Below are 25,906 nucleotides of genomic sequence, written 5' to 3'. Positions count from 1 at the left end.
TAACATTGCACTTTAATAATATACTTACATGGTCAACCTAATAGATGCAACAAAGGTATCAATTAAATGTGTCATTAATTAAAATTGGAAATAATAACAATAATAACAGACATTCCTTCTGTTACCTTGAACACATAAGCAGATTTCTGTGTCTGTGCATTGTTCTGCACAGTTTATGAATGCATTTTGTTAGAAATCTTTATTAGCTTGTGTGGATGGATTAGCTTAATGGATATTTGATGCCACAGTGGCAAATATCAATCATCAAACATACAATCTACAGTAAAGGCCACAATAAATACACAGAGAGGTCATTGAGTGATAGAACACTGGTGAAACTAATATGGGCAGTGAAAGCAATCATAAATCCAGGAAATAAAAAAAAACATACAAAATACCCACAATGAAAGTAATTGTAAATTTCCACAGTAATGCTAACCACGCATTACACTGAAGAAAGGGGAAGATACAGACAAAGAAGGACAGGAGGCAGGAAAAAGAAGTAAAAAACAAACAAACAAATAGTTAACAGTTTGGTGTCTCTGTAGATTTGTTTTAATACTTCCTCTCCAAAAGTTGCTCTACGTCATGTTAAACACAACCTCTGACTTCTTTGATAGTTTGCTAGTTTGCCGTCTGAGAACAAGCTGCTTTAGAGACTTCCATCTCACCCGTTGCTGGATTCTGAATTTGTTTCCTGGTGCACAATAATAGACTCATTAACTGTCATCAGAGGGCCAGCAGACAGCTGCTTTATCACGTCAAAATCAGTTTCACCCTCATCATTATTCTTCTTTCTTCCCTCTTACGGTAAACAATTCAATTTGCAGGGAAATTGAAAAAAAGACAATAGATAATAAAAGGTCATATCCACTGGGTGTCAGTTTATCTTTTGTCATCTCCATGAATAGATTGTGTGTCAGCTCCCACTGGTAAGGAAACAGCAATACAAGTGGAAAAAACAATGTCCTGTAACTGTTATTATTTTCCTGTAATCTGAGCTTTTCTGCTACAGCCGAGTTTAAAGCGATTCGTTTGGCCAAACAGTGGAGTAAAAATCATACAAGTGTTTCACTGCAGAGAGAAACAGCAGAGATCAGAGGAAGGACCCACTGGCAGGTATTCTGCACAGAACGTGTACTGCTGTAAAACAAAGGATGATGCTGAATGTCAGCTTTAGTTCTGTTAAGTTCAGCTACAACTGTGCCTCTTACAGTGAAATGTCTTGACAAAAAGGTTATTTTTCTTGTCCACTTTTAAAGTAAAACTTGAACAGAGTTTTTCCAGTGGAGAAATTAACAAACAGGAACTTAAATTCAAAATCACAATTCACAATCAAAATTCAACTAAAACTAATGATTGCAATGATAATTAAATGAGCAGGATTTTTTAAAAATCAGACCTGAAGTTTAACATGACTGGAATAATATCAAAATTAAAATATCAAATTCAAAAACCAGAGAAATCCCTGAGACCAAGAAAACATACTGAATTAGGTTGATGGAAAAAATTCCTGAGGTCAGAAAGAAAGTCCGGAGAGACAGCAGTTTTTCTTACTTTCTAACTGTATTAGTGTCATTTGTTGGTATGAGAGCAAACAAAGCGATGGAGAAATGTCATCTCCCCAAGATTAACTTTGGCCTTTTGGAACCGGAAAGTAAATCAGTGATTTGACAAATCTTACAGACCTGATTTTATACAGAGAGGAGAAAGAGGGAGAAGTGTCCTAACTACTATCATGGTAACTCTCAGGCAGTGATCAGTTTCCATGCTGCCTTGAGGTTAACAGAAGCGGGAGGTCACACCAGAGAGATAGCTGGAGTGCTATTAATGCAGGCTGTCATATGTAATTATGAACTTCATTTCCCCCCCTGACCTGTCCACCAGTGTAGTAATCAGAATTGTTGTCTGAAGGCCAAAAAACGCCAAACAGATTTACTTTCACAAGTGGAGCATAGTGGCATTGACTACAATGGTCCACTTGATGGTCATATTTTATTAGAACTTTATTAGGAGTTTTTGTTTTGGATTATTACAACCCAGGAAACAGAAAAGGAAATAAATGAAAGAAAGTGAAGTTGGGGGAGAAAGTTAAGAGAAAAACAGTGAGAGAAAAATAGAGGAGAAGAGGAAAAACACAGAGAAACTTTTTTTTTCTCAACACCTGTTGAGGGAAAAAAAACAGCAGAGAAACCACGGCAACGACCAGCATAAATAACAATGACAATGTTACTGAGCAGCACAGAGTACTAATAATGCAAGATATTTTTAGAGGCAACAGCAGCCCAATATAGTGTGTGTGTGAGCACCTGTGTGCACACCTGTGTGAACACTTGTGTGTACACCTGTGTGCACACCTGAACTTCATCAAAAGTGTAGTCTCAGCACAAAGTTGTGTGCAGTGTTAGTGTTAGGAAAGATCATGTTACTGTTAGACTCACTTTTATGAAACTGTTTTCTTTGTATGTGTTTCATCAGCACAGAGCTCAGTTTTAGCATTGCATCTTTTGATTAGTGTCTGTCCTCAAATAATAACCAGCCCCGTATGAACCTCATGTACAGAAAGTCACAACTTCATTTAAAGACAGGCTTGTATTAGAGACACACGGTGTGGTTTTTTTTTTTTTCGAATTTCCTGTTTTATTAGTATATACTGTTGTGTTTTAAGTGCAAGCCCTCGGCTTCACTCTTAATGTCAGTATTATTGTATGTGGTGACTCACTCTTGAGTGTGACACTCTGAGTTTGCACTCTGGTAATGAACCATACATTTGGAATAAAAAACCCCCAAAAAAAAAAACAGAAACAAGTGGACTTGTGACTTATGTAAACTGAGGGGTGAGCTCCTGCCATTAAAAGACTTTAGGAGAAATCATGTTGTAGTTTTTTTTATCTAACAAAGTTGAAGTAATACAGCAAGCCTTCTCTACACTAGGGGGGTAATTTGTTTGCATACTGACACTTTTTGTTGTTCATTTGATGTTTTCATCTATTGGTTCGATAATGCCATTTTCCTGCACTTAAAGGATCCTGTGTGTTTTGAAGAGGAGAAAGTATGCCTTGTCACAAAGACATTAATCCTCCTGAGTGATTACTTCCGTGACGGACAGCAGCAATGACTCCGAGCTGATAGAAACAACAGCACTGTGCCTTTATTCATGTTTCATCGAGCCGTTGCTGACAGCAAACACTGCATGCTGCTTCAGAACCTCTGAGCTCCCAAGCACTTCTGACACTCTGCCATGTTTCAGTCTGACAGGCTTTTCACCCCAGCAGCCAGTATTTCAAACAGCCCCAACCACAGAATGACAGAATGAATACAAAAGCAGCTGAAGGACAGAGTGGCCTCTGAGAGAGGCTGTGAAGCTGTTCTCAAATTATTTAAACTCAATGAAAAATAGTATTAAAACTGCATAGACCGCTTACAGAAAAGTGATCACCAAAATCTTAAACTGATCCCTAAAATTTATAGAAGGCCAGTGTAAAGAAGCCTTGTGAGAAGGCTTGCAGGGGCATGCGGGGTCATTTTTAGGTGATCCAGGGATTTGGTGGGGCAAAGGAATAGTCATTTATAACAACTGAACTGTGAAAGCTGTAAAATGGACACTCTTCAGCAGATGATAGAAACTGGATGGTACAAAACAACCAACATGTTTATAACAACTGAACATCTGATCAGAAGGAACACTAATTCCAGGTGGCTGAGATGGATCTAAGATTCTCAGTCACCATTCAGAGGAAATTATTAGGTACACACACAAAAAAAGCCCTTTTTGTTTTTTGCATATTTAATGCATGATAATTGGCTGCCATCAAGTTAATCAGATCTAAAGGACAGATCATGTAAATTTAAATATACAAAATGACATGTGCAACTGAATATTATCTCCATAACAACCAGTGTAGGGACTAACGCGTTATTAAGTAACGCGTTACAGTAACTACGTTATTATTGTGGTAACGAGCACGGTAACTAGTTATTATGCAAAAATCAGGAACGCGTTAGTCGTTACTGGGATTTAGATAGGCTCGTTATTCGTTACTTCGTGTGGTGGCTATCGCGGAGCTTCCACAGATTCAGTAACATTAGCAAGTGGTGGAGAATGGCAGGTGGATGAGGGAAAGGAGAGGCAGGAGGAGAGACCCGAGGCGGCCGCTGGTCTGAGTGGTTTATCTGGTTTATATTATAAACAGGTTTATCTTTTAGCTGACATGAATGAGTTGAAGGGAAGTTATGAACTGTTTCTGAGAGACAAATAACACCAGGATCTTTTTTTACGTAGCTGACAGCTGGTAACTGTGCAGGGGCAGGTCTAGCAAAGCTTTTGCCAGGGGGCCAAGTAGGGCATTAACAGGGAAAGGAGGGCACAAAAAAATACTTTTCTTTCTTATTCTCATTTAAAATGTCTTACTTTTAAAAACTAATTATCTGAATCTTACAACAAACGATTGATAGATTGTTACATATATACCATCAAAACAGGGAACATCACTGTCACAACAGTGTTTATTTTCATTCAAAGGCTTTATGATTTTTCCTATAATGGCGGGCCGGTCTCTAGTCAACCTGGAACGATTATAGTCCCAGTCCAGCTCTGTATGCAGCTCATCTGCAGTCTGGTGTTGCCTACATCTTCCTATTCGGAAGGCAGAATTTCCGAGTTCTGACTACAATCAAAAGCACCACGACTGCAGTTTTTGTGTTGGATGTAAAAAGCGCACATGACGCTGTGACGTAGGCTAGAATCATGGCAGCAGTCAATGACGGTCCAGGCGTGGGATTTCTCTCGTGGAAATATGCACTTTTTTTTTCTATTGGTAGGTGGCACAGTGCACTGTGGCAAGTAAGCAAGCTAGAAGACTGGCAAAGTGATGGAAGAAACACATTAACAAGAGAATTCTGAGTAAAACCAAAGTTACTTTCCCTAGTAACTTTGAAAGTAACGAGTAACTTGAAGTAACTGAGTTACTTTTGATAGAAGTAACTAGTAATGTAACTAAGTTACTAATTTAAAGTAACTTACTCAACACTGATAACAACTATATGAATGATCAAAGACAACAGAAACAGGAACAGACATTTGAAAGCACTTCATGTAACTAAATAAACAATTAGTACTTGTTATTTTCCAAAATATGTTTGTGTTTCTTTTTGATAAAATGGGTATATGTGATGATTGTAATCCATCCATCTATTCTCTTCCACTTATCCTTATCAGGGTCCTTGGGGAGGGTTTGAGCCTATCCCCGATAGGTCGTCAACCTGATGCAGGGCTAACACAGAGAGACAGACAAACAACCATTTTACTCACATTCAAACCTATGGGCAATTTAGAATGACCAATTAACCAAACCCCACTAACTGCCTGTTAGTGGGGTTAGTTGGGAAGAAGCCAGAGTACCCAGAGAGAACCCAGGCAAACACAGGGAGAACATGCAAAGTTCACCGCTCAGAAAGGACCAGTCTCTATATTTCTACAGTTCGTAGAATTCCTTAATGGACATTTTGCAGGCTTACATTTCATCCTCAATTACAGTACTGAAGAAATTAACTTTGTGGACATAAAAGTAACAAAAAAAGACAAATCTCTATCCACCTGTCTCTATTCTAAACCCACTGATCGGAATACATTACTTCAGGCCAATTGATTAGACTCAAACGTATCTGTGAAATTACAGATGAATATAATGAGAGCAAAGAACAATGTTGAACAAATTTAAAGAAAGAAAATACAAAGAGGAGTGGTTAAGATCTGCAGAAGAGAAGGTGAATTCAGTAAGCAGGGATTTCTATTTAGCAACTAAGAAATCTCCAAAACTTAAATCTAACCTTGTCTTTTGCACAACTTTTACACCAAAAACCAGAACCATTAAAGAAATAATTTTAAAACACTGGCATATACTTCAAAATGACCCAAACCTATTAGGTACCTACAGGGAGTGCAGAATTATTAGGCAAGTTGTATTTTTGAGGAATAATTTTATTATTGAACAACAACAACCATGTTCTCAATGAACCCAAAAAACTCATTAATATCAAAGCTGAATGTTTTTGGAAGTAGTTTTTAGTTTGTTTTTAGTTTTAGCTATTTTAGGGGGATATCTGTGTGTGCAGGTGACTATTACTGTGCATAATTATTAGGCAACTTAACAAAAAAATATATATACCCATTTCAATTATTTATTTTTACCAGTGAAACCAATATAACATCTCCACATTCACAAATATACATTTCTGACATTCAAAAACAAAACAAAAACAAATCAGCGACCAATATAGCCACCTTTCTTTGCAAGGACACTCAAAAGCCTGCCATCCATGGATTCTGTCAGTGTTTTGATCTGTTCACCATCAACATTGCGTGCAGCAGCAACCACAGCCTCCCAGACACTGTTCAGAGAGGTGTACTGTTTTCCCTCCTTGTAAATCTCACATTTGATGATGGACCACAGGTTCTCAATGGGGTTCAGATCAGGTGAACAAGGTGGCCATGTCATTAGTTTTTCTTCTTTTATACCCTTTCTTGCCAGCCATGCTGTGGAGTACTTGGACGCGTGTGATGGAGCATTGTCCTGCATGAAAATCATGTTTTTCTTGAAGGATGCAGACTTCTTCCTGTACCACTGCTTGAAGAAGGTGTCTTCCAGAAACTGGCAGTAGGACTGGGAGTTGAGCTTGACTCCATCCTCAACCCGAAAAGGCCCCACAAGCTCATCTTTGATGATACCAGCCCAAACCAGTACTCCACCTCCACCTTGCTGGCATCTGAGTCGGACTGGAGCTCTCTGCCCTTTACCAATCCAGCCACGGGCCCATCCATCTGGCCCATCAAGACTCACTCTCATTTCATCAGTCCATAAAACCTTAGAAAAATCAGTCTTGAGATATTTCTTGGCCCAGTCTTGACGTTTCAGCTTGTGTGTCTTGTTCAGTGGTGGTCGTCTTTCAGCCTTTCTTACCTTGGCCATGTCTCTGAGTATTGCACAGCTTGTGCTTTTGGGCACTCCAGTGATGTTGCAGCTCTGAAATATGGCCAAACTGGTGGCAAGTGGCATCTTGGCAGCTGCACGCTTGACTTTTCTCAGTTCATGGGCAGTTATTTTGCGCCTTGGTTTTTCCACACGCTTCTTGCGACCCTGTTGACTATTTTGAATGAAACGCTTGATTGTTGGATGATCACGCTTCAGAAGCTTTGCAATTTTGAGACTGCTGCATCCCTCTGCAAGATATCTCACTATTTTTGACTTTTCTGAGCCTGTCAAGTCCTTCTTTTGACCCATTTTGCCAAAGGAAAGGACGTTGCCTAATAATTATGCACACCTGATATAGGGTGTTGATGTCATTAGACCACACCCCTTCTCATTACAGAGATGCACATCACCTAATATGCTTAATTGGTAGTAGGCTTTCGAGCCTATACAGCTTGGAGTAAGACAACATGCATGAAGAGGATGATGTGGACAAAATACTCATTTGCCTAATAATTCTGCACTCCCTGTATAAGGAACCACCAATGATAACCTATAGGAGAGGAAGGAATATTAAAGATAGAGCTTGCCAGGACCCTAATACTTCAGATAAAATCCTAATAAGCCATAACGTACAAGGTAATTTCAAGTGTGGGTCATGCATTAATTGTCAATACACCAAAAATGTAAAATCATTCAAAGACCCTAAGTAACAAAACCATTGCAATAAAGGGCTTTATCACATGCTGAACTAAAAATGTAATCTACATGATACAGTGCCCATGCATTAAAATATATATAAGAGAAACATCCTGCCCTCTAAAAGATTGAATTAATGAACACAGAAGTTCGATCAAGAGGAATGATCTAACCAACCCTGTTGCAAGACGCTTCAATGATAAACATCCAAGTTCACCTTTATTTTTTCTTGGCATTGAAGCAGTTAAACTAAACCAAAGAGGTGGTAATACTAATTCTATCCGGAAAAAAAGAGAAGCATTTTGGATATTCCGTTTTAAAAGTCTGCACCCTAGTGGTGTGAATGAGGATTTTTCTATCAATGAGTTTTTGTGAACTTAAACCTTTTTATATTTTTAATGTTTTTATTATTATTTTTTCCCAGTTACAATATTCTCGCATGGGTAATGTTTATTTATTTATTTATATTTATTTTATCAGCAAAAGAAGGTGTAGCATTCTAGACATCTCGTTTTAAGTCTACATTTGAGAGATTTTACATTGTAGAGACATAAATGAGGACCTTTCCACAAATGTGTTTTCATGTTATGACTTCCTCTTGTTTCTTAACTGCTGCACCAACCTCCTTATTTTTTTATGAAATGCTGTCATTTGTAACCATTTTATGTTTTTGGGTTTTTTTTGTATATTCATATAATTCTTTTTATGTATTTCACAAGTGTTATTTTGAGACAGCTGGGGATTATGTCCCTCCCCCCATCTTCATCATTAATGATCTAGTCCAGTATGTTTACTTGGGTGTGACTTAACCAAATACCAACCTGTTATACATTATCTTATCTATCTATGAAGATGTGATTGGTTATTTTGAATTTTTTTTTCTGTTCCCTGTCTTTTATTTAAGCAAACTTCTACAATGTTTTACTATGACCCTGATGAAGGCCACAAGCCGAAAAGCGTTGGTCACATAATAAAGTTGTTCCTCTTCCCTTAAGCGTTGCTGGAGTTCCTGCATTGTGAATTGTTTCATCCTCTCCATGCACCTTGGAAGTAGGTGAAGTTGTGCCAGAAACTTTTTCTGTGATTCACACAAAGGCCCTCGCCAGATGTTAGAATCAAACTCAAGAACATTCTGTGAAGCAACAGTGCTAACTACTGTGCCACCATTCTGCCCATGACAAATATAATGAGTGTATAAATTAAATAAATAAATAGATCACAAAAGAACCATAAAGAAAAGGTATAAATGAAGAAGAACATATTACAGATAGCATACAAGAATTAATTATTACGTTTCAGGAGGTCCCTCAAAGGTGCCGTGGATATCTGACCTCCCATTCTATGCCCAGCTGTTAAAAACCTCATAGGGCAGAACAAACATCTCCTTCTCTGTTTTTCTCTTTTGTTCTTTTGGAAAAATTTGTGTCCATAAAGGTGTTTTCCAGACATGCCTGTTGACAAAAATGACCAGCTGCCCAGGGAGTAATGCTGCTGAACCTTTTGAAAATGCCTCATCTTTAATGAACTTTTCCCCTTGTTTTTGTGGCTGTTGCTGTGGGCACTGCTGCTTTTCTGTTGTCGTTGCTGTTTTTCATATTGTGACCCTGCTGACCCCTCTCTGAACGGAGCCTCTTGTTTTCTCTTTTCTGAGCTCCTGGCTGTTGTGAGTCAGGACCTCTCTGGAGAGGCGATGGTCTATCCATAGCCCTATTGATGACAGTTCATCAGCATGCAGGGGGGACTGCTGCAGTCACCACAGAAACCACATACACCCAACCTCTTCAAATCCCAAGGCTTTAATCTTCTACTGTGATTCGATTCCACTGCTCTCTATTTTTTCCTTTTCATGAGAAATATTTATTTAAATAACAAATTGACAGAATGTGTTATTGTAATAAAGGCACTTTAATTTTGTTTCTGAGGATTAATTATACATCTGCATAGGTGAAGGGGTGAGGGGTTGTATGGGCAAATTGTATGGGTCCCTACAAATGTTTTTCAAAGCCTTCATGTTAAAGTAGGAGCTTGAAAGCTCATTTCTCACATGAAAATCATGACATGATATGATTATTCAATTCAATTCAATTTTATTTATATAGCGCCAAATCACAACAAAAGTCGGCTCAAGGCGCTTCATAGATACAGAGAAAAACCCAACAATCATATGACCCCCTATGAGCAAGCACTTTGGCAACAGTGGGAAGGAAAAACTCCCTCCAGCAGAACCAGGCTCAGGGAGGGGCGGCCATCTGCTGCGACCGGTTGGGGTGAGAGAAGGAAGACAGGATAAAGACATGCTGTGGAAGAGAGACAGAGGTTAATAACAGATATGATTCAATGCAGAGAGGTCTGTTAATACATAGTGAGTGAGAAAGGTGACTGGAAAGGAAAAACTCAGTGCATCATGGGAATCCCCCGGCAGCCTACATCTATTGCAGCATAACTAAAGGCGGATTCAGGTTCACCTGGTCCAGCCCTAACTATATGCTTTAGCAAAAAGGAAAGTTTTAAGCCTAATCTTAAAAGTAGAGATAGTGTCTGTCTCCCGAATCCAAACTGGAAGCTGGTTCCATAGAAGAGGGGCCTGAAAATTGAAGGCTCTGGCTCCCATTCTACTTTTAAATACTCTAGGAACAACAAGTAGGCCTGCAGAGCGAGAGCGAAGTGCTCTAATAGGGTGATATGGTACTACAAGGTCATTAAGATAAGATGGGGCCTGATTATTATACAGCCACCGGTAACTTTCTTTAGGTACACTTGCTCGTACCAGATGGGACTCCTTTTACCTTCAGAACTACCTTAATTCTTTGCGGCATAGATGCAGCAAGGTTCACATTCATCAACTGTACAGCCAAATCTTCTATTCCAGCATATCCCAAAGATGCTTTCTTGGACTTAGAGCTTGTGACTGAGCTTGTGACTGTGCAGATCATTTAAGTACCCTGAAGTCACTGTCATGTTCAGGAAACAAGTTTAGAGATGTTCTTAGCTTTGAAACTTTAAGCTGGAAGCTGAGTGTATTCAGTGAAAATAAAGTGTTAAAGATGTACAATTATCGTTAAAATAAACAGAATGTAAAACATTGTCATCAAAGTTAAATTGACCGATGAAGTTTATGGGATTTTCCTGCTCGCTTCCCTCAGGCCAGCTGGTAGCAGGGACCTGTGAGATTGTGACTCTGGACCGTGACAGCAGCCAGCCCAGGAGGACCATCGCACGGCAGACAGCTCGCTGCGCCTGCAAGAAGGGACGGATTGCTGGTACGACGAGAGCCAGACCAGCCTGTGTGGATGGTAAGATCCTCACTGTCCTCAGACGACTGCTGCTGACTGGTGAATACGATGAATAATATATAAAAATATATTATGTTAAATAAGTGAATCAGGAAAAAAAGTTTACATTTTGAATATCAAACTGTAAAAAGAGGTAGAAAATGCCAGGTTTCATTTAACACCTTTTTGGCTACCACAAATGAACTAAGGAAATCCCAAAAAGTTGGTTATGTTCATCTGGACTCAGCGTTTTTAGTGTCTTCTTCAGTCTCAGCTGACTGCAGGTTTCCCCAATCAGCACAGTTACATGATGACCAAAACTTGCTCCATGACTAACAATGCGCTGTGAGGTCAGTTTTGTGATTATGAATATGCAAATTTATAAGCCCAGTGATCAATGGCAATGAGAACCATTCACAGAGAGTTGGGGAATGGGTCCAATCATAGCATTGTAAGTAAGTAAAAGATGTACCATTAAGTGTAATTTGTGTACACAAATGTGTCCATCTGTGTAGACACTTTTGTTCAGACAGGGGAGAGAGGTTTTTACCTACTCCAATCAACTAACTCCGTATCACTGGAACTGGGTAACATATGCATTTTTCAGATTGTGGGAACAGAGCTCTGGCAGGAAGACAGCCTTTTCTTCGTCTGCCAGCAGACTCTGAACATGCTCTCCTTGCTGAACCATAAGGCCTCGGCCTCTGGTCCAAGATGGATGTTACCTTTTCACATAAATGGCTTCCATAACTCTTTGCTCAATCAAGCTTTGGAGTTTGAAAGCCACAGAGACTCATTGCTATTGATCAATGGTTACACATATGTCAATGATCGTGAAACCGACCTCATATTAGTCAGTGGCATTTGTTTTGGTCATAATACAAATGAATCCAAAAAAAAAAAGCTTTGAGGCTGAATAGCAAACAGTAAAACAAACAGAAACGTTGGCCTGGTTTAATTTGACAACTTTTTAGCTGTTACAAATGAACTTAAAAAAAAACTGGTTTCTTGTGTAGAAGTAACATTACATAACAGTGCGTTATACAAAAGTACTGCTTGCTGAAGGCACTTGGATGAGTGATGAAATATGTCTCCCACTGAGCACGCCACATCCAGATGAACAGAATCCGCTTTCTAGGATATAACTTAACTCATGGGAATAACACGTTTCTGTGTTTGGATACAAATTTCTACACCTTACAGCTATAACATATGAACGGTTAGCTGGATGACAAAATGAGCGTGCTTTTATAGCAAAGCTCTGACAGTATTGGTGATCTTACTTTTATTTGCTTATCTATAATCTTTGATTTGACTTTTCTATACTTTTTATTATGTTTACATTTGTTTATGTTTGTTTGAGCATTTGCTTTTGTCATTTCCTGTTTTTTGTTTGTTTTGTTTTTTATTGTATTTGTATAATTTATTTTTAGAGCATGCTATGGTAAATCTGTTTGCTATGGCTGGCTGCATCTGTCTAATAGAATACTAGATAATAAAAGTACAGTTGTGGTCAGAAGTTTACATAAACTCATTATAGTTATTTGAGACTTTTATTTCTTTGAACTGTATTTTTCCAGGATGGAATGATCTTACAGCACGCATCTTTATTTACTTTAAATTTGTATTGCTCATGTTTGGGTTTATTTTGGATTTTCTCTAATCTATACAGGGTCAAAAGTATACATTCACGTTTAAAATCTGTATATATGCATTCAGTTAAGTCTTTTAATAAGTGGTGTTGAAGATTCCACAATGATTTTTAATTTGACGATGCCTATTAAATTCTCTTTAGTCATCACGATTGACTACAACTGGTAGTTTGTCAACATAAAAAGGACTTGTTTGACAGTATTTACTAGCTTAAGAACTTCAGATACAGGGCATCATTTAATTTCTAATTTGTTGGAATAGGTCTCCAATAGATATTTACTAAAGTAATATAACATACTGTGAATAATTGTTTTTCTAGGAATATACAAAAAAAAGGTACCCTAAGACATTGTGGTTTCACAGACTGCACAATCTTCTAAGACACAGGTATCGAACTCCAGGCCTCGAGGGCCGATGTCCTGCAGGTTTTGTGTCTTTGATCCAACACAGCTGATTCAAATGGCTAATTTACCTCCTCACCATGTCTTGAAGTTCTCCAGAGGCCTGCTAATGAACTAATCATTTGATTCAGGTGTGTTGACCAAGGCCTTTAGTTCGACACCCCTGTTCTAAGACAACAGATCAGTCCAGTACTTCTATTTTATGAGAAAACATAAGTGAAGCTTTCTCTCAGTCTTCCAATTGTCTTCTTGAATGTGAAGTTCAGAAAGTCACTGCCTAGATGGATAAAGCCCAAAGTTTCTTTGCATTTCATCAGTAGCTGTCTCCTCTTTTGTCACGGCACTGGGTCTGTGACCCAGTGTTTAGTATCCGTTTTAATTTGTATTCCTTGATTATTGTTATTCATGGTTTTGAGTTCAGTAGATGGTTTTCTGTTCATATTAAATTTGTTGTGTTTTTTAGCTTCTAGTTACGGTCTCTGTGTCCTCCCTTTGCTCCACATTTCATTTCTTGCCTCCATGTTCCCTCTGTCTCCCCGGTCAGTCATGTCTCTCTGGCTACGTTCACACTGCAGGCGAAAGCGCATCAAATCAGATTTTTTTGACCCTATGCGACCCATATCCGATCATGGTATGACGGTGTGAACGGCACAAATCTGATATTTTCAAATCCGATCTGGGTCACTTTCGTATGTGGTACGGAATCCGATACATATCTGATGTTTTAGAAAGCGACTGCTGTTTGAACAGTCATGTCACATTAAATCCGTCTTTTACGTCACTGACACAAGACAGACGCCAATTATCAGTGCCGGAGAAGCGCCTGAGAAGAATTGGCGAACGCTTCCTGGCCATCCAGTGTAGATGTCAGTGAAACTATTGGGAAGACAACGTTGGAGAAACGTTAACATTTTATTTGTACTGTATAATCTGCAGATTCTGACAGACATCTGCAGCTATCCTTTGAAGCACCGCTCCTCTAAAACAGCAATAAGGATCATTATTAGGTTATCTACATTATTATGTAAATAACAAAATAACTTAAAGCAAAAATTGGGAAACGTAAAATCCCGAAACAAGTCTTTATATTAACGGCCATCAGTCAAACAATACTGTTTGCTCTGGGTCTAAGCAGAGCGCGTTGTGTGTGACGTCTTGTTTTGCGCATGCGGGCCGCTTTGAGCGTTCACACTAGAGCGCGTTTGCTGTCGCATTTTATTTGTAGTGTGAACAAGCAGACAAAAAAATCGGATTTGATCAGAAAAGCAGTCTGAACGTAGCTTCTGTCTCTGTGTCAAGTCCACGTCTCTGTGTTATACTTCCCGTTTTACTTTGCCGGTTACTTGTCTCATGTCAGTGTATCTAGTTTTGCTTCCCCTTGTCTCATCATGTCTAATTAGTCCCAGCTGTGTTTCCCTCCTGTTGCCCATTCCTACGTTACTCCCTTGTGTATTTAAGCCCTGTGTTTTCCTTGCTCTTTGTTGCGTTGTACCCTCACAATGCTGTGTTTTTTCCTCCGTGTTCCTTGCTGTTTCTGAGTTTATGGTCCCCCCCCTGTGTTCTAGTTCCTTCGTTGTCTGTCAGTCCTGCATTTGGGTCCTACATCCTCCCTGTCACACCGCAAACATGACATCTTTCTCTTTATGTTTTTGCCATCGAAAACAATGACAAAATTTGCAGGGTCTTGTCCACAAGGACTTTGAGGCTCTACTGGTGATTTTGTGAACAGCTGTTTTGCAGAGTTTGTGAACTTTTTCAATCTCCTTCTGTTTGGCCTTCAGAAGAAATGCTTTAGATGGAAAGGACTTCAATCACTCTAATTCAGATTTTCCTTGAAACAGCAAAATTTCCTGACATTCATGTCCAGATGAATGTCAACATGAACAGTTTCTGGGTTTGAAAAGTGACATCAGGTTGATCCAGTCCCTGTTAGTGACAAGTAGGACAGTGCAAGTTTAATTCGATTTTATTTTTTTAAATATAGCACCCAAACATAACAACAGTTATGGCCCTACAATAATACAGAGAAACCCCAACAATCAAACAATCCCTATGAGCAAGCACTTTGGTAACTGGAAAGGAAAAACTCCCTTTTAACAGGAAAAAACCTCAGGCAGGACCAGGCTCAGAGAGTTCAGCCATGTGCCACAACAATCAGCTTAAAGCTTTGCAACAGGCAGGTGGCGAAAGTACAGACATGTCAAGTTTCAACTGCTCTTTTCAAGTAAATGTGAAAAACTACAGGCTCTGAAATATGAAATGTTCTCCAAGTAGGAAAGTAAAATGCAGCTCTTTGAAGGACTTTTCTACCAGAGCTATTATATAAGGTTCAGCTAGATTTCCTAGCAGATAAATAATTTTATTAATTTCAGCTGCCAGTGACTTAAATGTTGTTGCTAAGTAGGAATAAATGTGAAGCATTAATTTCATAACATTTTTAGCTTTTTTGCATCTGTATGTATATTTGAATTATTTTTTAGTGTTAGTGCTCCAACTTTGTCTTCTATTAGAATAAACTCTATTGCCCTAAAAGCTGATATGGCCGATATGCTTTATTAAATTCAAAACTATTTGAGTCTGACTGTAAACTGCAATTTGATGGAAAGAACAACAGTGATGTGTTGACTCTAGTTATGCAACGAAATCCTGGCAGACACTTCAATACTTTCCATTTTACTTAGTTATGGTCTAATTTTTATGTTCATTGTTATTTTATTATTGTTTTTTTAACACTGTTCTGTATATACAATTTTTTCATTATTTTACAGTATAAGGCCCTCATTATACACCTGTGGCACTTTAATTTAATCTGTCTCTCAGCTAGCAAAGACTAATGGGTCGCTTCAGTGATAGCAACTAAACTGGGGAGTAAATTTAAATAGCTTAAAAAATTGTTATAATATGATTATAATGGATGCACTCTAATAAGCATAAGCTTGCTAAGTTGTGTTACCATAGTTTTTTTCCCCTAAATTTTAATCATTGTTAAACCCAATGACTGCAGCCCAACCGCTAGGCTTTTTTATTATCTTAAATGAGACCATTTGCATCAGATTACATGGAGATGACATCGCAGCCATTTCTATTTGCTAAGCTAACAATGAATAAATAAAAGGAAATCAAAAATACTTTCATGCTGGAACATTTAAAATTCACACAAATAATACATTTTCTTAGATGCTGGAAGATACGTTGTAGTTAATAAGTTTACTGACGGAGCCACTGATAAAAACAATTTGTGTAGCTGTTCTTGTAAAATTCCGTTACTGCTGTTGTTCCCGGTGCTGTATGTACAGTTTTGGATCCAAACAGCTTTACGTTTGTGCTTTTCAAGATGAATGAGTTTGTTACGTTCCCCTGAGGGGTCTAGGCAGTGAGGGGGAAGTAACAAAAAGTGTCCAGGTCAGAAAAAGGAGTCAAGGAGGCAAAAGGGTTAAATTAAAGAGTTTTATTAAAGTAGCTCAACTAAAAGAGACGGACAAGCCGCTATCACCATTTAAGAAAAACAAACAAAACTCAGGCGTTGGTCAATAAAGTAAAACGTAAGCCAAAAAGAAAGAGAGCAGCTCACTAGCTGAAAACCACCAAAACACAGCTCACTAGCTGAAAACACACTACTGGCACTCTGGCCCAGAGCTCACCTTTCCCTGGGCTTAAATCTCCTTGATTACTGACGAGAGTCAGCTGCACAAAAGGGAAAGGGTGGCACCTCAGGCAGAAGAGGTAGTGGTACACGCCCACACAGGCACCTTCAGGAGGAGGCCCTGCTAGGGCCGTAACAGAGTTAAAATGTGTGTCTGTTATCAGAGCTGGTTTGAAAAACTCTCTCCTGCTTTGGGATGATGCTTTCGGTAGTTTATCATCATCATCGACAGACACTCATTGGTATATAGCGCAATTTAAACTAGATAGTACAAGTATTACTTCTAAATTACTGTAAATGACCTTTAGAATAACTTTGCTAAAGTACTCAAAGCACACTCAGTAGTATCTCAGCATCTCTTTAACCTTTGCATGAATCTAATTTGATATTTATGCAAGTTTGTATTTTCTCTTGTAATCTTAGGTTAAAAAAATATCTGCAGTTCTTGAGGGAAAAAAAACTTTATTTAAAAATCAACTTTATTTAAAATTTAGATATTTATCTCATTATTTACTGGTTAACAGGAATAGAACTACAAGTTAAAAATGAAAAAGCATGACATCTTTGAGACCACAAACAAAGATTCTTTACAGTGTTCACACAAAACAACCTCTGAGCACTATGTTTTTTAACACCAGACACTGCCCATCACCTGCTAATAGCATCCCTGTAGTGAATAGTGGAATACTTCAAGAAAACCTGCTCCAGAGCAGAGACTCAGGTGATGACATACCTTTCACCACCACAGTATCCTATTAAAACTGGTGTCTGTGTCCACGTAAAAGTTTAGCACAGATTTTTTAATTTCTAGCAAATTAAAAAACAAAACAAACCAAAAAAAAAACCCTTTCTCAGTGTACTGTCGATGTGAGTAACATAGAAAAACAAATTCCTATTTTAACCTGCAGCACAGTACAAGCAACTCGATTAACATTTCATTATCCTTTCTGTTAGCCGAAATAAATAGTTCAGGCATGGCAGACGTGTGGAGTAGGAGAATAGGACCCAAGATGCAACTTTTGATGTGAGTGAGCTTTATTTTAGAAGGTTGGTGAAAACAAACAGAAACGGCAAAGGAGAGGATGAAAACTCAAGCTTGTATCTCAAGCAACATTTGCCTTTAATTTTTATTGTTTTCTGCTGCTGACTTACACCAGCAGAGCACAGGGGGCAAAATCATACCACAGTCTGTTTTTATCCGTCCCTTCATAGCTCTGCTCAGGAACCACTCGGGTTGATTTTAGATAGTTGAGCCAAAGCTCACACTGTTTCAGGGAAAAGATCAACATCCACACAGACTTATATAAACTATTTATAGATAGACAAAGTCTATGAGAATGGAAAAATTGAAATTTAAACTCTGGATAAGTTTGATTAAAACTCTGTGTGTTTAATTTTATAAGGATTTCATGCTCACAGAAATGAATAAAAAGTAAACAGTCAACACGTTTTTTTTTTTATTCCTCTGCTGTTCTTCCATGATTTAAGTAGTAAAATAAAATAAAAACTGTTACAGTTTTGAGAATACCACTTACTCCTGGTAATGACTAAAAAAGACTGTGTGTTCTGAGCCCTTCCACCCATTTTCTTCCACTTATCCCAGCTACCACAGGGCGAGAGTCGGGTACACCCTGGACAGATCGCTAATTGGTTGCAGGACTAACGCAACGACTAACGACAGACAGCCATTCACACTCACACCTATTGGTTTGATGTGCTTATTACCTAGGTAGAGTACCCAGAGAGAACCCACGAAAACACGGGGAGAACAGTGCTAACCACCGCGGCTCTGAGTCCAAACAGATGAGTGAAAGAAACCTTTTTCTTTCTCATCAGGTGGAGACAAACCCAAAGGTCAAAAAGCCAGAGTATTCAGAGACTGTAAAACAAGTCCTAGACTCAGATGTTTTAACATCTGAGTCTAACAAACAAACATTCACTGACAGCACCGGCATCAGACCTGATGACGGAGGAGATTGTAGAGAAGAATAAGCGAGAAACATTTAGCTGGAATTCAAAGTGTATTTACAACCGGGGGAAAAAAGAACATGTAAAACAGGTGTCTGTGTCCACTTTAAAGTTTAGCACAGATTTTTTGTTTGCCTCATTTGCACTTCAGTCCTAACGTGTTCTTTCCTGTAGGATTGTCTCATTCTCTAGAGACAAAGGAGCAACCCTCCTTCAGGTCACCCTCTTTGATGAATGAAGTCATTACAAAATGGCCTCCTCGCTTTCTGGATAAATGAACTGTGCTTGGCGGTGGTGGATGGATCTGCATTGCAGTCATTAATTTGTCAGAGTAGTGATGCAGCGCTCACAGGTGTTCGGGTACTTACCGATACATGCTATTAATCCACTGATTCTCCATTTCACACTATTGATTCAAAGTCTCTTTCCTGTTTTCTACACTCTGCAACGTAATTCACCTTGAAATGCATTCATCCATCCTGTGTTGTTATTGGTCAGACATTAAGAGACTTTCAGGGGAATGTGGTATACATGAGGAAATAAAAACTACTAATTTAAACAAAAATTTAGTAAGAAATTCAATCATTTTTTTGATCTAAGAATCTAAAGTTTTGAAACCCCCTTTTTTAAAACAAGGCAGACATAATAATAGTAAGCAGATATTTAGAAAGCAATTCATGTTTTAGATTTAAATAACTAGGCTCTAATACAGTGTCTGATTATTATCAAATTACTGAACTTACAAAAAGCAAACCTCTAAGTGAAGCATTCCTATTATGTTCAAATTTTGTGTTGATCACTTTCTGTAAGTCTAGTTGTGGAAATCTTCACGTACAATTTCATCTTGGACGTTAAACTTGTGAAGAGGTCAACTTTGATGTCGAACTGACCCAAATTTCATGTCAAAGACAGATGCTAGTGCTGACAGCTTGGTCTCTGCCCATGATCCTGAGACCAAAAAAGGTTTTTTCAAGAGTAAGAGTCAAAATCCAAAGATGCTGCATTAAGTCAGGAGCACAACTGAGCTCACACTTATTTTTTCCAAATTCATGGAGCTATGGACCATGAAACTGTCCTCCATCCATCCTCTTTTGATTTTCTTCATTCATCAGCTCCTCAAGGTACTCCTTCCATCTTTTTAACACAGTCTTCTCACTGCTCATCTCAATAGCCACATCGTTAATCACCCTAATCTTCTGCACATCTTTTCCAGCTTCTGCACAAGTCCTTTACTCCTCAACATCACATACAACTCAATATAAGCCTTTTCCTTTGTCTTTGCTACCTCTCTGTTTCCCATACGCCTAAACTCCCAGTACTCTTGTCTACTTTTTTCATCTCTTTGGCTAATCGACTTTTTCTTTGCTTTTTCCTCTTCCTTCAGATCCTTTCCTTTGTTTGGTCATACCACTACCAAGTCTGCTTGTCTTTGTTCCTTTTTCCAGAGGATACATCAAATACCGTGTTTCCCTCAGCACTTCAGGGGTACTTTCCCAGTCATTTGGTAAATGGCCTGTATTTATATAGCGCTTTACTAGTCCCAAAGGACCCCAAAGTGCTTTACACATCCAGTCATCCACCCATTCACACACACATTCACACACTGGTGATGGCAAGTACATTGTAGCCACAGCCACCCTGGGGCGCACTGACAGAGGCGAGGCTGCCGGACACTGGCGCCACCGGGCCCTCTGACCACCACCAGTAGGCAACGGGTGAAGTGCCTTGCCCAAGGACACAACTACCGAGACTGTCCAAGCCGAGGCTTGAACCAGCAACCTTCCAATTACAAGGCGAACTCCCAACTCTTGAGCCACGATCGTGGTAACCACTCAGAGCCCATCTCAACTCCTCAATGAACTCTGTGCAATATTTTTCCTTCCGCTTCCACCAATTTATCCTTAACTTTAGAAATCAAGAAGAAGGCGAAGTCATCCTACACACTACAGATGATATTGCTAGTATACACTCAATATGACAACAAATGATTTTTCATTTATTCCTATTAATGATACCAGGAACAAGAAAATATACTCCATTTCCAACAAAGGCCAGAAATCTTTATAGAGATTTATATTTTAAATTAAAACCATACTAATCTTTGTAATTTTATATTGTGTCCTAAACCTAAATTCTAATAATAGGATTTTCAATAAAAATGAGCTGCTGAAGCTGAACTGTTTCCTCCTCCTGAAGGATCTCTCCATCTGGATAGAGGTGTGAGGGGATGTAAGAATGGCTGAGCAATGCTACTGTTGTTCAGTAGGAAATTGGTTTGATAATTGGGGGCTCACAGGCTATCACAATCACACCACTGCTCCAATGGGCGAACTGATTACCAGGTTATGTATTACAGGCCTCTACAGTCTTTCATTTTCTTTGTGTTTCCCCAGACATGGCTCAGAGTGTGTGTAATTTAGTGCCAGGAATGAGAGCAAGAACTGAAAGACTGGGTCAGTAAAGAATCACTTCAAACAGCAGGAATATCCCTGCAAGTGAAGTGGTGTGTGTGTGTGTGTGTGTGTGTGTGTGTGTGTGTGTGTGTGTGTGTGTGTGTGTGTGTGCGTGTGTGTGTGTGTGTGTGTGTGTTTTCCACATAGTGCTGATAACTCAGGTCATTCTATTTTACATAATATATTAGAATATATTATATGGCATGTCATAAGCTTTGTTCATGCTATGTCATGCTACATTAATTATGCACACTGCATTAGATTACCTTTATGTTGCATTTATTGGCCACAACATTAAACCCACTTGCCTGGTAAGTAACCCTCATGCTCCCACAGCTGCTTTCACTTGTCCAGATATGCACTCTGCAAGACCTCTTAAAGATCTACTGTAATAGTATTAGCAGCACATCCTTTAAGACCTTTAGGATATTTAATAAGATTGTGATTGGGGGGATTTTTAGGTTAAACCTCTTATGTTCTTTGTTATGTTTTTGAAGGAGATTTTTATTGTTGTTGTTGTTGTTGTTGTTGTTGTTGTTGTTGTTGTTGTATGCCCAAGAGAGAAAAAAAATAACCCTCACAATAAAATCTAGAAAAGAATGTCTACAAAAAAAAAAGAACCAAAGTGTTCAAATGGCCCAGGCGATGTGCAGACCTCAACCCAACTGAAATATTGTTGCATTTAAACAGATGACGCAAACCTCAATGAACTGAAACAATTTTGTAAAGAGGAGTGGACCAAAATCCCTCTATCACTCAATGATGACATTGTAAAGAAAATGGCTACTTTGAGTTATTGCTGCTAAAGATGGTTTTACGAGCTGTTGAATTATGAGCTAAGTTTTAAACTGGACTCCAGTTTCTTTGAAAACTTTTTCACATGTCATTAGCTGTAGAGTGTAGAGTGACTGCTTTTGCCTTTCATTCTGATCATCTGGTAAGGCCCAAATTACCATGATATTTATGCACATGATGAGTGCATGTAAATGTCTGACTAATGTTCATCTTTATTTATTTTTACCCTTGACACCTTTTCCTCACATTTCCTTTGCATAATGAGAAACATTAAATTATTTTGTGTTGTCCACTTATAGTGTTTAATTGAAAACACATACAGCTGTTAATAACAGATGTTTGATGGTCTTCTTTCGACATGATCCAGAGTCACACACACATCTGACTGAAAATGCTGGACAGAGGTTAACTATCACAGAACCCTTGTTACTCTACATCTGCTGCAACATTGTTTTAAAGGGTTATTTCACCAATGTTTACCATAAAGCCCTTGGTATTTCTTGTTATATTTTGTATGTGTATCTTAATAAAATTGTCAATGTTCTGTAAAGACTGTGCATGAGTAGCTTGGTATGTTCAACAATTATTTACACTCTATGCAAACACTGCAAACTCGGAGTGCCATTGCAGAATATAGATTACAGATTATGTAGAATTTTCAAATACAGTTGTGTATCTGCACCTATTTCTTCATTATTAACAGTCTAGGAGTAAAAGGAGGAACATCAACAAGAATAAGATCATCATTTATGATAAAGGAGATGGGGGGGGTTGTTCAGCCATAAGATGCTGATGAAAAAACACAAATAACGTAAAAACTTAAAATTGAAGCTCAAGCATACTTACCTCTTCTTCCTCTTGTCGTCCTCCTCAGTTCGTATCATCACGAGTCGACAGTGGTGTGAGATGACTCCGTGCTTAGAGGATGAAGGCTGTAATCTCCTGGTCAATCAGTCAGGCTGGACCTGTACTCAACCAGGAGGCAGAGTGAAAACCACCACGGTGAGAAAACAAGCTTAGCTGACAAATACAAACACACTTACCACTGAAAAAATGGTGATTTGAACATATTTGCAAAACATACTGGAAATTGATTTCACCACTTAAGCTGCATGTAGTAACAGAAAGTATAGAAGCAAAACCTGTTGTATTGTTCAAGGAGTCATCCTATTTTTACAAAACTGTGAATCACAGAGTTTAAGTAAGCTCCAAACATGGGAACTTAAATTGTAAGAATGAAGAAAGCTGTACACCCTACTTCAGGTGTGCAGTCTTTATTGGTGCAAGTTTACTGTGAAGGAGGAGCTATTTTTTCCCCCCAGTTGTCAACAGCCTTCCAACAGATGTAATTTGGAGTAATCATTTTATAATTTTTTTCTCTTTTAAATACCTTATGAAAAACAAATTCCCATATTTCATACACAGTTCAGCTTTGTTGTCCATGAAAAATATAATGTCAGGTTCACCGTGAGTCTTGTCAAAAGTAATTTTGAGAATTATATTAACAATCCTTGAGCAGAAACTGGAAAAAAAAAAACAACCCAACAATAATGAGTTAAAACAGGGAACATTTTTGAATTAATATAACTTCATTCTTCCCATCTGAATGTTCATTGGTCTAATGAAGATCTAAATTTGTGTTGTTCAGGTTTTTTTTGTTTAATTCATTACAATCTTCAGCTACTTTTACCCATGTTTTTGTAACAGAATGAAATTAACCTGGTTCAACAAATTAAGTTTCTGTTTATCGAGTTTTTAACAAGGCTGGTTAAGTAGCAGCACTCAAATGCATGATTCAGAAACACAAAGGGTAAATTAAAGGTAGTTTTATTAAACTAAAAAGTCCAAAACAAGGAAAATCCAAACTTCACAGCAGAGAGCACAAACTGCAAGGGAAGACACAACCACAAGGGACTACATTACAAACAATATATACACATCAGGGAAACACCAGGGAACATAGCTGAATGGAATCTGATTAACGAGACAAGGGGACCCAAAACTAAACGCAATCCACTCGAGATGAGGGGCTATCAAAATAAAACAGGAAGTAACAAAGACTGAGACCAGTACTAAAACATATGAACGTGATACAGTGACAGGCAATAAATAAACATGAAGACATGATTGACTGACGAGACAGAAAGGGAAAGATGATGATAACAAAAGGCTACATAACCTTATAAAAATACAGACTGGAACCAAAGGGAGACAAACATAATCCATGAACCAGAAATATAGATAACAATCTCAGAGGCACAAGGAGGAACAAACCTCAAAAAAGTTCAAAGAGCTTGAACATAAATCATCTCTTACTGTAAAAAAAATAATAAATAAAATAAAAGAAGAATGATGCGTCCACAATAAATTTCAAATCAATGGGTCAAAGACTCAGCACCATGATAGTTTTTCGTTGTATGATTGTTGGGTTCATTCAACTTTTCCTGAGGTAATGTCATTCAGTACCATGGAGACAAAATAATTTAAGACCAAAGCCTTCTAGTTTTTGATGCCCCGTAGCTCCTAATTATAGCTCTTGTAATTATTTCCATTTTTAACAGTAATTTCAACAAATGCTGTTCAGTCTTTTTTTCCTTTTCATACAATTGCAGGCAAAATATTTCAGCTTTCAGTACTCACATGTAATTTTTGCCAGAAAATTCATTCAACACTGATTTTAATCTGTCTCTCTTCTTACTCTTGTCCCATTGCTTTCCACACCTTTGTTGTAGATACACTATTTACACCAATGCTGTCATTTTTTCCAGTAAACCTTTTATGCCTTTAAAAATAAAAAAAAAACCCGGAAAAACCATAAAAGATCCTTAAAATTCCTTCTCCATTCAAGTAAATGAGAAGGCTACAGTAAAGAAAAGTTGAAACAACCTCCTTTTTAATTTCCGCTCCCCTGACCACATTTTTAATGCTAAGCAAACAAAACAATTATTCAGATCTGCACACTTTAAAGCACCTCAATAGAATTTGTGGCAAATCTAGATGAGCATAAACATGTTTTACAGTTAAAGAATATGAAACTGTTAATGCTATGAACCTTTTAAAAAATTAAAGCCCCTTCTTAATTTTAGAAAAATAAAAGTATGCTCAGAATATCTCTGATTTTAAAAATGTTAAATGTTGCCAGTTAGCTATTGGAGTTCATGACCATGTTAAGATAAACCTCAAATTAAATTTGCTTTTCAACCTTTTACATTCTATTGACATAGAAATGTCAATTTCTGTTTCTTTCCAGATGTTTTAAACCAGTTTAAAGGAGAAACATCACAGTTTTAAATATTTAACACAAGAACCAAGACGGAGGTCATTTTGAGGCCATTTTAAAAATAGTGTAACTCTCTGCAATTAAACTCCATGATCTCATGTTTCATTACTTTTTCAAAAATTGAATTATTCATTATATAGTGAATTTGGGGGTAATAGGGATAGAAAGATGACAATGTCATTTTGACCATATAGAAATTGGTATAAAAAGGTAATTTTGCCTAGCCAGACTGCCTAGCCACACCTAGGTTGCTGGTTGCACAGAGCAGCAGGGGAGCCATAGATGAAGTGAGCAGACTCCGGAAATCCACAGCAGCTGAGTCGGACAGGTTTCAGTCCCAAACAGGAGAAAAGCTGAGAGGCTCAAAGGCTGCCGACTGAGGTGCAGCACTGTGGATGCTTAATGAAAGAGAAAGGCTGCATATCCAATGAAGCACAGGCAGTTGTAGATGGTGTGAGAAACTTTTACTGTTGTACTTTTACAGAAAATAATGTATTAAAATGTGTCCTAATTTTGAGGTCAGTTTTAAAATGCAGACAATGACCTGTTCAATAAATTTAGCAGTGAGTTTTTTTCATTTATTGTTGTAGTTTTTTTTTTAGTTTTTTTTTTTAGTGTAACTAATGCCACCTGTTATCCAAAATTCACTTTTGACTTTTCCATAATTATCTTCTTCTATATCAATTATTTAGATGTAAAATTTGCTTATTGGTGAATTTTACATACATACAATACATATTTACCTTTATGATGTGTAATGAAATAACCATTCGT

At 38.0% G+C, this 25,906-nt stretch overlaps 1 protein-coding gene across 1 annotated transcript in view; it reads left to right on the top strand.

The window, feature by feature from the left end:
* The window catches only part of LOC102202630 (protein FAM19A5-like), a 33,702-nt gene extending 10,830 nt beyond the window's left edge, over window positions 1-22,872 (top strand). The window contains exons 2-3 of the mRNA XM_005747652.1: window positions 10,811-10,960; window positions 22,727-22,872. Coding sequence (XP_005747709.1) covers window positions 10,811-10,960; window positions 22,727-22,872 — 296 coding nt within the window. The remainder of the gene's footprint in view (window positions 1-10,810; window positions 10,961-22,726) is intronic.
* Window positions 22,873-25,906: the final 3,034 nt, after the last annotated feature.

Source organism: Pundamilia nyererei, unplaced genomic scaffold (genome assembly GCF_000239375.1).
Source record: "Pundamilia nyererei isolate P.nyererei 1_Seehausen unplaced genomic scaffold, PunNye1.0 scaffold00201, whole genome shotgun sequence".
In the NCBI taxonomy this organism is placed as follows: Eukaryota; Metazoa; Chordata; class Actinopteri; order Cichliformes; family Cichlidae; genus Pundamilia; species Pundamilia nyererei.
Note: the sequence above shows the minus strand (reverse complement) of the source record. Positions and strands in the feature narration are given on the sequence as shown.